At 33.9% G+C, this 16,445-nt stretch overlaps 3 protein-coding genes across 3 annotated transcripts in view; 1 reads left to right on the top strand and 2 right to left on the bottom strand.

The window, feature by feature from the left end:
* On the bottom strand, window positions 299-1,502 carry LOC105172969 (actin-depolymerizing factor 5). Its single transcript, XM_011094595.2, has 3 exons — window positions 1,343-1,502; window positions 958-1,217; window positions 299-526 (listed from the first exon to the last, which is right to left on the bottom strand). Exons 1-3 carry the CDS (start codon window positions 1,361-1,363, stop codon window positions 376-378), a joined length of 432 nt encoding a protein of 143 aa, XP_011092897.1. The 5' UTR covers window positions 1,364-1,502; the 3' UTR covers window positions 299-375.
* Window positions 3,077-7,106, bottom strand: LOC105172968 (peptidyl-prolyl cis-trans isomerase CYP21-1). Its single transcript, XM_011094594.2, has 7 exons — window positions 6,748-7,106; window positions 4,918-4,996; window positions 4,422-4,469; window positions 4,289-4,312; window positions 3,983-4,165; window positions 3,821-3,896; window positions 3,077-3,554 (listed from the first exon to the last, which is right to left on the bottom strand). The coding sequence occupies exons 1-7, from the start codon at window positions 6,844-6,846 to the stop codon at window positions 3,380-3,382; spliced, it is 684 nt and encodes a 227-aa protein (XP_011092896.1). The 5' UTR covers window positions 6,847-7,106; the 3' UTR covers window positions 3,077-3,379.
* LOC105172967 (protein NUCLEAR FUSION DEFECTIVE 4-like) overlaps window positions 14,467-16,445 on the top strand; it is a 3,207-nt gene continuing 1,228 nt past the window's right edge. Inside the window, exons 1-2 of the mRNA XM_011094593.2 lie at window positions 14,467-14,796; window positions 14,909-15,729. Coding sequence (XP_011092895.1) covers window positions 14,467-14,796; window positions 14,909-15,729 — 1,151 coding nt within the window. The remainder of the gene's footprint in view (window positions 14,797-14,908; window positions 15,730-16,445) is intronic.

The following is a 16,445-nucleotide window of genomic DNA, read 5'->3' as shown; positions in this document are numbered from 1 at the left end:
TCTTTCACTCATAATTATCATTCTTCATACTTCCATATTAATCATCAAAATTTTGTTGGACTATCATTCATTTCAAAAAATATTTCAAATCAACGAAAAAACATTTTTAGTTATAATAAATTTGAAGAGAATTTGTTTTAATTTAGCTTGAAAAGAAAAAGAAAGAAAGAAAGACAAGAAAAAAGGGCAATTAATTGTTTAAAGTAAGAATAATTAATTAGGATGTGTAGTATAATATAATATTACAACTTAAGAGTGCAAATTAGGAGCAGTTGATTTTAGAAATCAAAGGCCAACATGAAGAAACCGCATCTCTCATAAAGTAATTAGAAGATTCCAAAACATGATTTGATTTATAATAATAATAATAATAAATTACGTAAGTCTGTCCTTAATGACATCGAATCCCATCTCGGTTGGATCTGTGGCTTGCAATTCGTAGTGGATTCCATCTAATGCTCTCCGTAGTCCGTCTTTTGACGTCGCGTACAGCATTTTTGCTCTTATTCTTGATGCCGTCGGTGCCCTGCTCACCATATAACAATATTTACCCACCTTAATTCTCAATATTAATACATTTATTAATAATTATCCATAAACTTTAATTATATTAGTAAAATTAATGCATGATTATGGTATGTTATTCTATTTTAATAATAATAATTATAATTTATTTTATTAGTAGGTGTTGATTGTTACAATTGTCGAAAATAATTTGATATTAATAATTATAGTGAATTTATTTAAAAAAAAATAACAATAATGAATCAATTTTATCACAAATATAGTCAATAATCACACTAACGACTACTATTAAAATAAAATAAATTAATACGACTTGAATAAGACGTGAAGTTTGCGAACTAAACTAGGATTAATGGGCATTAATTCACCAAATCTAGCACTTTATAATTATTGTATTAATGAAGTTATTATACTAATATAATAAAGACGAACCAGGCAATAAAGAAAATCTTGCTCTTCCGGCAATTGTCGACGGTGACGAAGTCGAAATCAAAGACGGCGTAGCGGCAGTCGTCGACGGGGAGAGCGGCAGCGAGATCGTCGTAGCCTTCGGCGGCGGCGCCGACCTTGTCGACAGTGAGCTTCTTGGACCTCTCATCAATCTTGAAGACTATGTACCTGTGCACCTTCTTCCACTTCATCTCCATGAACGAGTTCTTGCATTCCTCCGTCACCCGCATACCCGTCATCGCCTTTTTGTTAAAAACACACAAGAAAAGGAAAAAAAACACATCATCAGTTAACTCCTCACACGCATTCCACTGTGTGTGTGTGTGTGTTTAAAAACAGTTTGATGAATATGTATATGTATGTATACCATCTTGAAAGCCATAGCCATGATTGTTGGTTAAAATTCAGGATTGGAAGGAGGGGGGGGGGGTGTTGTTCTTGGCTAAGATGAGTGATCAGATGGTTGAAATTTTATGGGAAGATGATGAGTTTTTGTGGTGATATTTATATAAGATTTTGTTAGGGAAATGCCACTGGCTTTGTGGTATTTTTACCATTCTGACTATTGTGGATAGATCTATGATGTGTATTACGGACATGAATTGACGAAATCGCCCTCACTGAGGAATATGAAGTGAAATGAAATTCTTATTCGTGGGAGGAGGTGGTACTGTTGCCTCATGCCTGCCTCCGCACATTAGCCGCAGATGAAAAAGAATGCTCTCTTCACATGCCCTTTATTCATTTTTCTCATGTTATCTTTCCAACTTCTTTTTCCTTTTTTTTTTTTTTTTTTTTAATTTTAATTTTCTTCTTTTTCCTTTTTTTTTTTTTTTTGTTTAAATTTAAATTTCTAAGTTGTGAAATTGAGAGACAGAAGTTACATGAAAAATTTATTATTAACAAGGTTTTGTTTTTAAGATTAGGACAAAGCAAGAACATTCAATACATGGTGAAAATTATCTTGGTTCCAAAATATTCTAATTGAAACTGGGTTTGATCTGATCTGAACCAATTAGATGACAAGTGTAATATATTTATTCTTTGTTTTTAATTCTGTTATTGATTTTGTTTTTAAATTGGCTCCTCCTGTGAAGGAAGTTAACTAGCATCTATGTTGTTAAACTCTAATTATCTTTCATTTATAGTATTTTCGTATCCAAAAAAGAAAATTAAAGCACTTGTTGTGTGATTGATGTAGAATTCAAGAAAGATTACTAATCACATTGTAAGTATCTAGTTTGGATAAAAAATTTCACTTGATCCCTTTTTGGACATGAAATGTGAAGATTAAGACTACTATAGAATTGAAGCATAAAATAAAGAGGAAGAATTTCATAACTCCAATGGATGTAGTATCCGAAAGCTCACTAAAAATAATCCGTTTTGCACAAATTGAGCCTTGGGAAGATGAGTAGTATAAAATGGTCCCAATATTTGAGATCATCTAAATACAGTCTTAGAGTGGAAGCAAAGTGAGAGTTAAAGACTTCTTCCACTTGATCTTCTTCATGCATTTAACTTTAATATATGGAATCCCAATCTCCTCCCGAATGTGGGTATAGATTTGCTGCGTATACTATATTATTACCCTAATGTCTGTTATGTTGTAACTATGGAGAAGATATATACTGTAATATTAATTGATGTAACTGGAGATGTGACGAGAGAATCAAGAAATATTGGATAGTTTACAAACGCATGGAGTCTAACAATACAAATCAAGATTGAACGTGGATGATGAGGCGACATGATATCCCCTCATCTTACCATACGTCTCCATGAATGAATTATGAATCAAGCCCCACCCCATCATCATTTATTAATGCACATCTCCTAATTGGCACTTTGTTTGGGAGGATCTAACTTTAACTGAAGCTGTTGTCCTCTTTCATACCATTGCTTTTGCCATCCATCAACTGTCCATCAAGTATTGCCAGACAGAGTTGCTATGCAACACTAAAGGAAGTGTATCAATATCACAAGCTGTCGTGAACATATCCACACATTCTGAGAGGGTGTCTCGTTCACAAAACGTACCTGGTTCATCTTTCAACAGTCACAGAAAATGGTAGGTATAGAAGCTAAAATGGAGCTTTAGTGAAAGATCTAATGCAATATATATTATAACAATTGTGTGTTTTCCAAACTTGTCTCCGGCAAATATAAAATTAAAGAACCTGACCGAGCAGATATATAGTCATCAGCCGCGAGTTGTCTGGGCAAGAAAATTGAACGATTCGTGTCATTTACTGAATTTTCCTTTCTAAATAAACAATTATATACCAGTTGCTGCAACTCCAAAAACAGATTACAGTATCTCCAAGGGGCAACAGACTAATATTGATATTGTACTCATCGCTATAGTTAAAAGAAATGTGATCAGGTCTTTCTGTTCTTATTGTTACGTGGTCGAAATCCGAGTGTCCTCCCACTTGCTCTTGGGTATCTCCCCAGAATCCGCAATAATTACCTTCTTCCTTGGCTTCCCACTGTACGTGCCTGCACCCCCCTCAATGGCATACACAGTATCCATGCCATCAATGACTTTGCCAAAAACGACATGCTCACCGTCCAACCTGTGAAATTTCCTAAGAAATGTGAAGGATTCATGGGCACAACTACGAGAATTTTCACAAACAAGCTCCATCAGCCCTAGAGCAATAATATCCAAAAAGCATAATACTATGAAGGTGTGTTTCCTCAAATTACCAATTAACAAATGGGATATTAGCCTTTTAGGTCAAGTCAAAAATCAACTGCCAATAGTACTTGCAGAGATATATCCCTGTGAACATAATGTTTATAAAGTGATGAACCCATTATCCACAACACAAAAGCTTACCAGTAGGTCTTGACTGTTGTAATGAAAAACTGCGAACCATTAGAATCAGGCCCTGTATTCACCATGGACACAACACCTGCAAAAATTGGATTAAGAAAGCTTCTTAGTGTGTGTGTGTGTGTGTGTGGGTGGGAGAGAACGAGAGAGAGAGAGGGAGATGACCTGCATGCGAGTGCTTCAACTTGAAATTCTCATCACGAAAAGTGCCACCATATATGGATTGATTCCCTCTACCATCTCCAGAGACGATATCTCCTCCTTGTATCATAAATCCAGGTATGATACGATGAAATGGAGTTCCCTTATAGTGGAGAACTTTTCCATTAGCAGCTTTTCCCAACTCTCCTGATTGTAGAAAAAGTAGGTTAGTGAATAAGTAAAAGGTTAAAAGAGCACTCATATCAAAAGCATCCAATACAAGAAATCTAAACACCAGAACAAAGTTGAATATGTCAGATCTTGAAGTACCTGTACACAAAGCCCTAAAATTTTCTGCAGAGAGAATTGTAAAATACAATCAGGAACAACATGTCATGGCAAATGAAAAAAGAAAGTAATTGTAGAATATGGAGAAATTGAACGAGAAGATAGAAGACATTACCCACAGTCTTTGGCACAACTTCACCATATAAACCAATAGTGATTCTCCCTGAAGATATTGAGGGGGACAATATGTTACAGGACATCAAAGAAAATAATAAGGTGTCCTCTCAATCAATACGACATGCTGAACATAAAGTTCCTCCTAGTTTGTTTTTAGGATCTTATGCTCACTTTATTAGGTTTAAATTCAAAAGGAGAGAAATCAGTGGAAGCACATATAGTGACTAGATTTTTGACGACTTGACAGTTGTATCATCTCATGATCACTTCTTATAATAGTTTGAATAAGTCTTATACATGTTATGAATCATAGAAAGGATCAGCTGCACAAAGAAACGGCCTCTTGAACTATAACAGAGACATCAAAGTATAATTCCGCATAAAGGAAAAAATATGGGGAAGTTTATGGCTAGTGCATTGATATGATATATTATCAAGGGATAAATTGTTGCTAAAATCCTTCATTGATATGATGTATTATCAAGGGCTCATACCTATACGTTGCTTATCCATATCAACATCCAAAAATACTCTATGGGTGATTTCATAGACCTCTTCTGGCTTCGCTACCTCCTGGAGATATAAAGAAAAGAAATTAGGAAGAGGCATCCGAATAAGTTCAGAGAACAGGCAACTATATGATTAAGTTGGTCAAAAGTGAACATGATGGTAAGCAAATAGACACATCTGCCTCTCTGTCAACCATGTTGCATATGTGGGCTGAGGACTTAATTGGCTTTTGCATTCGAGACCATTGTCCTGATTAATTTAGTCAACAAGCTCACATGAAAGAAAAATAAAAAAGAAGATGAAAAAAAAGGAAAAGCCTTACAGCTTGCATCTTTTACACGGGGCAGCATGCACACACACATGGTAAATTGTTGCTCGACCAATAACTAATGATGCTGCAGAATATTGGATGAAGTGCCACAAGTAACTGGTAAGTACAAAGGTTTATATTATAACAATGTTATGATGTCTGAGTTTCATGGATTTTGTTAATTTCATCGCTGATATTATACCAGGAGATTTAGGCTGCTATTACGGAATAGAGATTTTCCATCACATTCTTGGTGTTCGACTGCAGGAAAGAATGCATTAGCATCAATTGTTTCAGATATATTAACTCTGGGCAGAAAGGAAAATCTTGTTGTTCCACTTCCAACTAGCCCTGGTTCAGATCAATGGTTGTTATCTTCTAATATGCATAATAAATAATCCAATCCAGTGAGTCATTTATCGACAGGTTTCATTTCCTTACAACTTAAATTAATCAACTCATTTTGTTCTTCAGTCCTATTGGGAAATGGTTAATGAATAATTAAATAATAAATTTATTGTAAATCGTGAGAAGTGATTGGTTACGATTTGGAACACATAATAAGCGCGTGACATGTGGATGATGGTTGATGGCGCCCAATCATCATCCAACCGTATTCAATCAACCGGGATAGTTGTATCCTTGGTTGAAATGATGTGTCCATTGAGTAAAACCCTTTAAATAAAACGATGCGTCTATTTGAGTGAAGTGGTATGTCCTTCGGATGAAATGATGTGTATATTCAGATAAAAGGTCATAATCTTTCGGAAACATCATTTCTGATAGGACATGTCTATTCAATGATGCCTTTCTAATTTCTATAGATAGGTTCCCCTAGTCACTTCATTTTCATAAGTTCATAAGTCCATTCCATTCAATTTGGAAGGCATTTTAGAGCATTTCAATGTGTTAGCAATAAAAGCATGTTGTCTTTTATTATAAGAGTTCCAAAATATTATTTGATTGGCCGTTGCTCAAAGTTTGTGGTGTTGCTACCTTGAAATTATAAATCATTGTATCTTGGGAGACAAATTGGTGTTTCTGTTTGCACCAGAGCGGAGCAATGATTGTTTTAAAGATAAAGAGTCTAACTCTTCAACTCAACTTCATAATACACAAATCCAGCATATCCCTTAATTTTTCCTAACAAGTCCCAGTTCATATAGTTGCTGAATCGAGCTCATTGATGGCACAAAAATGAAAAATCACGCTTTCTTCCACACATTGGTGTGCCAATGGCGAATATACAGGAAATCACCAGACCAAACCCCCTCCCCAAGAAAAATTTTCAAATGCATATGAAAACAAAACCCATGAACAGAAAATTGATCCTCGACCTAAAAGCGGAATCAGATCCAAACAAACAGAGATTGCCCGTTCAGTTCAATCATCAAATCAATAAACATAAAAAAAATCTGAAACAGAATCACAAATATCCGACGAAGCAAGAAACGCGAAAACATCAAATGAGAACAGAACGGGCACTACATAAAGGAAAATTTACCTGTCGAGAGAAGGAAGAAGCGAGAAAGATGAGGACTAAAACCACCAGGAGAATCAGCAAACTCTTTGGCTGAAGCAACACCGAGATCTCACGCCCCATCTCCGTCACTCGTTCTTGCACTCTTCCATCACTCACTGAAATAATGCATCATTCAACTAGAACTACTAGAATTAACCCAAACCTTTTCTGGTTTAAGCACAATTAGCTGCATAAACACAAGCCGAAGCGTCTCAGTATCAGTCCTCAGCTCATCCCAAATGTGGTTGAAAGAATTGATAATCGTTTTTTTCTCTCGTATCGAGGCAAAAGATCGCGGAGACGAATTGTTGCCACTGCTATTATTCTTAATTCTACCTCAACATTTGCTGCTAAGTTATTAGAATTGTCAATTTTCAATTTGTTTGATCGGATCAGATTGAGCTGAATAGGAATTGGGCCTTGACGTGTTGCTTTTGGGTTATATCAATGGACCAGAGCCCAAATATTCTGTATGAACACAATATCTAAGTTTGGCGTGTGATATTCAGTTTGGGCTGATTTTGTGATGGCCCAATAAAGAGTTTCTTGCCCAAGCTTCGTTAAAGCAATCTCAACATCTCTGTCTTACGTGAATCCACACCCTTCCCAAACTAAATACACTTATTATATAATTGATTTTATTACAAGCGAATAATTGATGCTCGAGTTAGAGTAGAAAATAGTGTAATTGAATACTAGAAATTAAGAAAGTAAAAATGAGTGAAATCGAGAATGTTATTCCTTTTTTTTTTTTTTTATGTACAAATGAGAGAGATTGACACTTAAGTAAAATTTTAAGTAGGAAACTAAAGTTCTTCTTTAAGCTTGAATTGTAACATGAAGGTGAAACTTATAGCATAAAGCCCAAAAGTTCTTCTTTCAGCTTGAATTGTAACATGAAGGTGAAACTTATAGCATCAAGCCCAAGTTGCCTTTTGCCATTGAGGCAGTTTTCAATTTTATAGATAATCATCAATTGATTGAAGAAAATCAATTCAACCCACAAATTTGATTGAGAATTCTCACGAATTTGGTGGAGCATTATCTTACAATAGTTGAATTTTCTATAGATTAAGTGGCATGTCGTCTTCTGAAGATTGTGAGATCCTTGGATTTAGTGAAGGTTTTCTTCTAGCAGTTGGAGTTCGTTGTGGATGAGGGCATCTTATAGGAATAAAAATATCTTCCTGCTTTTTCAATGAAGTGTTGAACAGACCCTTTTTCCCAGTCGGAATCAAGCTTTTAGGATTTAAAGGTTACTTCCGGCTAGGGGTATAATGTTTTCCTGAGAGGCAGCTAATCTTATCTGGTTTTGTGGGTGTACCCATAGAAATTTTACGTGGATGCCACCTAGACCAAACGTGAACGTCATGTGATATGAGCTTTGACTTTAGCTAAGGAATGCCAAGTCCCTGAGCTTTCTTGTGAGCTTGTAAGGTCTTTTTGAATTTGGGTCTCCTTTTCAAATGGGTTTATTTTGATCAATTTATTTCCTAGCAGTGCCTTCTCTTGAATTTCTTGTGGCCTCTATCGGGACTAGGCGTCTTAGGGACACCTTGACCCTTACTCAAATTGAACCCTTTAGGGGCATATTGGGGCTTGCATTCCTATAAGCTTTTGTGATCTCTTCCTTCCTTTTGAATCACTAGACCTCTTTGGTTCAATTTATTTTTATGGATATCAAATTCTAATCTGACTAGACTTGATTCGAACTATTATTTTTCTTAAATTGTATTACTCTATATAGAATATAAAAATGATGTATAACCCTTTTTGTTTTTGGATTTCTGGTATGTATAATTAGGTGGGGGTGTAGCAGCCACAATGCAGGCAAAGAGAAGACGCGTAATTACCACGGAAATATCTTTGAGCGGTACCTAAATATCATAACTATTAGCATTTAATTGTGAGGCAAAGACGGGCAATTCGTAGCCGTCGATGGTGCTGTCCTATCAATTAATTGCTTCATCTGTCTTAATCAGCAAGTAATTATCTTTGTAGCTATATTTACAGCCAAACTAGGAGCAAGTGGTGATTTCAAAACCGGCTGTCACAACTCGTAGAAAACTATTCTGTCATGTAATAAAAGAATCAACATCTGAATATATCAGTTTTTAATCTTCTGTTTTAATCTTTCAATTGCACTAAAAGAAATATATATATATATAATTTAATTTAATTTAATTATTAATATGATGGAGCTTGAATTGGACGAAGCTTCCCCAGATTCCCATGGGGGAGAAATGGAAACAAGTGGGGAGATGCCAATATTCCCAAATTGAAAACGATTGCAGAGATTCCGATTGAACTGCTGAATTTTCTTTTTGACTAATAGTAAATATAAATTACCATAATTTATCTTAACATACTTTTATTTAATTAATATATTAATATAATTAATAATAATAAATAAATTATAATAACTCATATAAAATTAAATAAATATCAATATAATTTAAACTCATAATCTTAAACGTGTTCACCGAATTCATCCAAAAATTAGGAAAATGCGGCGTAGTTTCTATTTGAAGAATCCAAGTGCAGTTGTTTGGCTTGGTGGCCGCCCCTTGGGACCGTGCTGGGGACATTTAAAATTGAAAAAATGACCCCAAATAAACCATTCACCCACCTTCTCCATGCATCACATTTGGAAATAATACTCCTATTTTTCAGCTCAAGAATATTTTTTATAATCACAATAAAGATACTAGTAATTTATATAAATAAATATTAGATAAAAAGTGTAAATATAATTATCTTTTGACAGATGAGTTAGCATGAAAGTTGAGTAGACATACATTCTCAGACAAGAATGGACATTCAATAAATCAATTGATTGTAAATAAATATCAATTTTATTCAACAAATTTAGTGAATTTTGACCAATTGAGATATTTATTATTAAAAGAAAGCAAACCTTAATAATGTTAAATACAAATTTCCAAAACTACAAGAATTTTACGTGTAACTTCACCCAACATAATGTAAAGAGAGTAACTGTCCTAATATTTAATGTTGGATGGAAATATTATTTATGATTATAGGTGGGTTGTCAGGGTTCACAAGTTGCACGCAACACATGAATGAATCAAAGGTAGACAAGTGAAATTACAAAAATGAAGATAAGGGAAGGCGGACAGAAACCCCCGACGCGAAAACAACATCTATAGCTATGCATGAGCAACTATGGATTTCGAAATTGACTAATCATTAATCCATGTTTATCTTTGCACCAAACCAGCTATTACCACTACCTGATAACGACAAGAGTATTGTCAATGGGAATTTTTATTTTATATTAAATTTTAATTTAATGCGATCATCAATTTTATTATACTTACAATTGTCATACGAGTTTAGATCTAGTCATGTGCTTGATGAGATCCATCCAATATTAATATAGTTTTAATTTCACATATCAAAGTTAAAAGATATTGAAAATATCATAGTTTTTTTATAACTCTCAGTTTTTTAAATCTATCTTTTTATTTATTCTGTTTATTTGAAAATTTACCATCAGTCATCACCAGTTTAATTACTCATATATAAATTCATTTGTTAAATGTAGATTTTTTAAGAAAGAAATTGTATTTTTATATTGTTAGAAGGATTTTAATATGCAAGTGAAACTTTATAAGATTATTTATAATTAACTTCTCTCTAAAAATACGAAATCACACTTGTCCTTAAAAAAATTTAAAATTAAACTTACACCTCCTCAAAAAATGAGTTGTTTAAACATGATTCTTTTTCGTTAAGGTTTTGACGAAAAATGTTGATATTAGTTAAAAACTTACATAAATTTCTAATCTTATTCCTAAATGAATATTTTCATGTAATAATTTTGTACTTATAAGGTGAAAATATAATGATATTAACCTCACTCCATATATATAAGTATAAAAAGTATACTTGGAAATGTTTAATGATGAATAAAGTTAAAAATATTTTTTTTTACTTATATTAGTATTTTTTATCCAAATCTTAATTAAAAAAGGTCAAGTATAAATTAAGATTTTTTAAAGAGGATGTAAATATACTTATTATTTTTTTTTAAAAAAATAATTTTACATTTTATAGGGGATTAAGTGAAATTAAGCCACATTTATATGATGTGAATATGATTATGGCCCAATAGTTTTTAAGAAAAGAAAAATAATATAAATATTTGGTAGTAGAGGGGTACTACCGACATGACATGAAGCAACCCAGTAGAATATAAAACATTGGAAAGCACGTGAAAATTTAGTAGGGGGGAAGTGGGGCCTACCATGTGGTAAGTCGAGACACGACAAGTTAGGCTATAGCTGTAATATCGTACAGCGTCCTTCCCCAACTCGTACTCCTCAGTTTCAGCCGTACATGTCCTTTTCTTATCACTCCCGCTTTCAATTTGATAAGCGACCCTTCCAATTTTTAGATCTACCCTACATCCAACACTTTGATTACTTCCTTCCAAAAAACAACAAGAAAAGAAAAAGAAAAAAGGTTCCGTCTGGTTTCGTGTCCTTTTTCTCTATTTTTCAGGTCTAATTGATGTGTTGTGCAACGACACGCTCCTTATCACAACGTCTTCTCCTGTTTCACTTCCTTATATTAGCCTATCTATAAGAGTATGAACAACTTGATGCTTTTTTCTGATTGATGCATATGAGTGGCTAATGTTTTAGCTTTAATTCTTCTAGTTTTATATCTTATTTAATTTAAGACTCCTAATTTTCATAGCTCATGTGAAATATTTGCTAATAACTCATAATTTTTCATGTGTTTATAATATTTCTAATTCTCGATCTATTTAATAATTCTTTTCTTATAGTCCTTGTAATTCCGAAAATATTCTAACAAGTCTCTTAGAATAGTTAGATTAGCTTCCACATAAAAAAGAAAAAAAAATAGTGGTAGTTAGAAGTAAATTGTGATGATAGTGACAATGTCGGAAATGCAATTGTCGTTTAGGGAAATGCAAATGGATTGGGAAATATTTAGTGTTGAAGATGAGTTTGTATGTTGCTGGGGGAATTATTAAAGAGATGATGATTGAAGGCAAAGGTTGTTTTGGAGTGTGAGGATATTATGATGATAAGGCATTAGGCTTATATATAATCAATACTCTTCACTCATCTCTGTTTATCACCTAATTATCAAAGCTTGTGGGTGGCGGGACCCACTTAAAGTCAACAACAACCACCGCGGCCGGTGCCTGCGTATATGTAAATGGTTTGGAAGTAGAAAGTTTGCTCCAAATCTGCATCTGTTAACTTGAAGGGCTTCAAAGCGGAGACGTGCCGTACTCATTGACGCCTTCGAATCCACTCAAACAAACAATATAAAATCAATAATACGTCACCTCATCTAATTCTAAATCTAATCTCTCACGTCTATCAAAATGATTCTTGAAAGCCATGATTCACCAGGAGAATGTCAAGTAATGCAACTTGTATTCTACATCCTAATTTCTCCTTATTACTATTACCCAATCACAATTTATTTGATTGGGCAAATTGCAAATAATTCCATGTGATATTCTAAATAAATAAATTATTTTTTTATAAATAAAATATAATAATTCAGTAGGTAAATTATCTCAATTTAAAAAATACAAGAGATAAATTATTTTTTTGTTCATTAAAAAGATAATTTATTCATTTACAATATCACGAAAAGTAAATTTGCATTAAACCCGTATTTGATTACTCAAGTTGATATAACGTAACTATATAATCAATCATTTATATTTTATTAATAATACCGATGTTGCTATATCTTTTAGTAGTTGTGTTTTAGTTGAAAATTTCATAGTAATTACGGGTTAATTATAAATATATTTGAAAATAAAATATAATATTTTGCATGATCAGAAAATATGTTATATAGCTAATGAGACTTAGTTAATCAGAAAATCTCACCAACGTGCGAAGACGTTATTCTATTTTAATAATAGGTGTTGATTAGACAATATATGATAGATTTTGATGATCAATATATGATTGTTATAGTTGTCGATTATTAATAAATATAAATATTTAATACTAATAATCATAATTAATTTATTCAATAAATAATATTTCAATACTTTCATTCAAATATATAAATATCTTATACAAAATATACAGATTGATAAAATATTTTAGATAAACTTAACCAAATACCCTGTAAGCGATCTGATGATATTTTGTTCACAAACATGTTGGCGTGCTATGTGCACCATAGGTGTCATTATAATATTATTAAATATTGGAGTTAACAGTCTAGGAAATATTAATGCGAATGGGAAAATAACAATCCTGTCTCTCTCTATCTCATCTCTGTACTCCATACAATATACGAATGACGACCCCTTGAATCAATTGATATTGTTTATTTTCTTTTGACTTTTCTACGCATGTTGCCCTTAACTTTTTAGATGTTGTATCAAATCAATCTTAATTTTTCAGAACATTAAAACCATGTCTCGTTTTTGTTTTTATTCCTTATGGGAAAAATGGTATTTTTTATCCTACAGTTTACAGATAGAACACATATGTTCCATAAGCCAAAAAAAATAGAAAAAGATAGTATTTGGACAAAAAATTACTATAATTTTTTATCATATGATCGAATAAAAATATGCTAAATTTATAAATTATGAGATAAAAAAATACAATACTTTTTATTATGTAGGACCAAACATGCAATTTTTCTTATTTACTGGCTCTCTCCTTTAGATTTATATTTTTTTTCCCTTTTCTTTTCTCTTTTTTCTTTTTGCACTTTTTTGGGGCATTAACATAGAACATTATTTGATATGTTAATTAATATTAAAAACAGACAGCCCAATATTTGAATTTTGAGGGGTTTTGCATTTTATCTCATAACTATATGTTTTTTTTTTACATTCAACCGTCCAATTTTTATATTTTGTAGCACTTTATAGTTTTTGGTGAATAATAACAAAATATTAGGTTTGCTAATTTCACTGTATATGAGAAAAGGAAAAATAAAAACAAGAAACCCAAATTGCAACATATTTGAAAACCTTAAACCACCATAAAGTGCGTGTTTTCACGCAAACAGACTATTTCATTATTTGCCAACCAACCACATCAAATTTGTACTAATGTTTTTTTATTATAGGACTCAAATTAAATCTACAATCTCTCGATATTAAGAATCAAAATTAAAGAAAAGATCTTATTGTGGAAATACTTCATTAATATAAAAATTGAAATTATTACTTAATATATTGGGGTTAGCATTCTCTTTTTGGTACTAAAATAGGGGAGTGAAGTCGCATAGGTAAAGTATTCGGTATTATTTAACTAAAAATCTTTAAGTCAGCATTAAAATAAACAACATTAATACCAAGACAGCATTAGTAAGTTTGAGCAGTCCAACGTTCTCTCGTGGTTTGCCGCAGCCTGTTCCTTTCCAGGATTAGTATTCCATTTTCCATGTCCTGAATTCAGGAGCAGCTTCTATTGTGAAAGTCGCTATTTATTACGAAAAATCTATGACGATTTTAGTAATCTTTTCTTCTTCTTCCTTTTTTTTAATATATTATTATTATTGTTATCTCTTGTTAATAATAAGTGAAAAGTCTGTCTTTAAATAGTGGTCCGAAACTGAGACAATTCTCACTTCAACTTGAGAATAAGCCACTCTACGAACCTCCCCAAAATCTCACCCACAACACCTTTTCATCCTCTAGTTGTTTAGGCTTTAATGGTGTTCAAACTCTCTCCGGCATCCCCCGCCGGAAAATGGCTGGGATTTGTCACCGCCGTCTGGGTGCAAGCAATTTCTGGTAACAATTACACTTTTTCTAATTATTCCGACGCGCTCAAGTCCCTCATGGGCCTCACCCAACTCCAGCTCAACAGCCTCTCCGTCGCCAAAGACGTCGGAAAAGCCTTTGGCCTTCTCGCGGGACTCGCCTCTGATCGCCTCCCCACACCCGTCATCCTTCTAATAGGTTCCATTGAGGGATTCATTGGATATGGCGTCCAATGGCTAGTCGTTAGCCGCCGAATCCAACCTCTCCCTTACTGGGCTGTAAGTATATGTAATTATTAATTATACATTAATCCCTTGAAGAGATGACTCAACGAAATTTTCTAGTTTATAGATGAATACAGTAGCAATAATATATTATTATTCGGTGCAGATGAGTATTTTTCTATGTATGGGAGGAAACAGCACGACGTGGATGAACACGGCGATTCTGGTAACATGCATTCGGAATTTCCGGAAAAATCGTGGCCCAGTTTCTGGAATTCTGAAAGGTTACGTCGGATTAAGCACAGCTATTTTCACTGATATCTGCTCAGCGTTATTCGCCGATGACCCGGCGAAATTTCTGCTGATGCTGGCAATTGTTCCTTTCGTCGTTTGCCTGACCGCAATCTTTTTCCTCCGAGAGATCCCGCCGTCTTCTACGGCCGCGGAGGAAAGCGACGAGACTAAGTACTTCGGCGTAGTTAACGTTCTGGCCGTTATTATAGCGCTGTATTTGTTGGCATTCGACGTCTCAGGGCCTCACGGCGGCCTATTTTCGCAAGTCTTCGCCGCAATACTTTTGGTTTTACTCGCCTCCCCTTTGTCTATACCAATTTACCTCGCGGCAAAGAGTTTCATCCGGTCGGGAGCCGACACGATAGACGCTGAGAAAAGCGTGACGGAGCCATTACTGGCGGGCGAGGCAGAGAAGAAGGTGGTGGCGACGTCGTTGGAGGAGGTGGGGGAGAAGAGGAGGCCAGTTCTGGGAGAAGAGCACACGATAATGGAGGCTCTGAAAACCGTAGACTTCTGGATCTTGTTCGGGTCGTTTCTGTGTGGAGTGGGAACGGGTCTAGCAGTGATGAACAACCTGGGGCAAATGGGTTTGGCTCTCGGGTATGCGGATGTATCCATATTCGTTTCGCTGACCAGCATATGGGGATTCTTCGGGCGGATCCTATCCGGGTCGGCTTCAGAATACTTTATCAAGTAAGCTATATTTACTTCCCTTTCACACAGTATTCTGCAATTCCTTTTATTGCGTGCGTAGTTACCCTTACACACTTGCATACCAAGTATTAATTTGGGGCATACCGTATATGCTTTGGCGTCAGTGGAATATACTTTACGCAGACGCATCCCCCAATACTTTGATTTGCTTTTCAGCTTGGCGTTTTCTTCCCTTTTTGGGTCTTTCCCAACCTTGAAGTATGGTTTTTTTGAAAATTTTAGCCTAGTGATGTGAAATTTTATGATAAAGCAAAATTTAATTGATAATTTACTCTTAAAATTGCGCTATCATTTTTCTTTTACTGAAATACGACAAGTATAATTTACTTGCTACGTGATTTATTTGAATTTTTTATTTAGGCTCTTTTGGGATAAATCTACACCCCTGCTAGAAAATTACTACATGTTCAAAAGTTGTTTGATTGTTTGCTGCTAATGAAATTTTGTGAAAATTCTAACTCAAATTTGATTTACTTGAAATTGGATCAATTATATGACTGAGTACAGTTTAGAAAAAATGATCAATTAATTAGATGATAAGTCAAATTTGTTTTGTGATTGATTTTATTCGACAAAATCTAGTTGGAATAAAAATTTTCCAGAGTTGAAAAGAAGTGATTAAAGATCTTACATATATGCATTGTATGAAGGGTGGGATAAAGTAAAAAGATATAGCTTTTGAGTTCTATGCAATT

The sequence above is a fragment of the Sesamum indicum genome, linkage group LG10 (genome assembly GCF_000512975.1).
Source record: "Sesamum indicum cultivar Zhongzhi No. 13 linkage group LG10, S_indicum_v1.0, whole genome shotgun sequence".
NCBI lineage: Eukaryota > Viridiplantae > Streptophyta > Magnoliopsida > Lamiales > Pedaliaceae > Sesamum > Sesamum indicum.
Note: the sequence above shows the minus strand (reverse complement) of the source record. Positions and strands in the feature narration are given on the sequence as shown.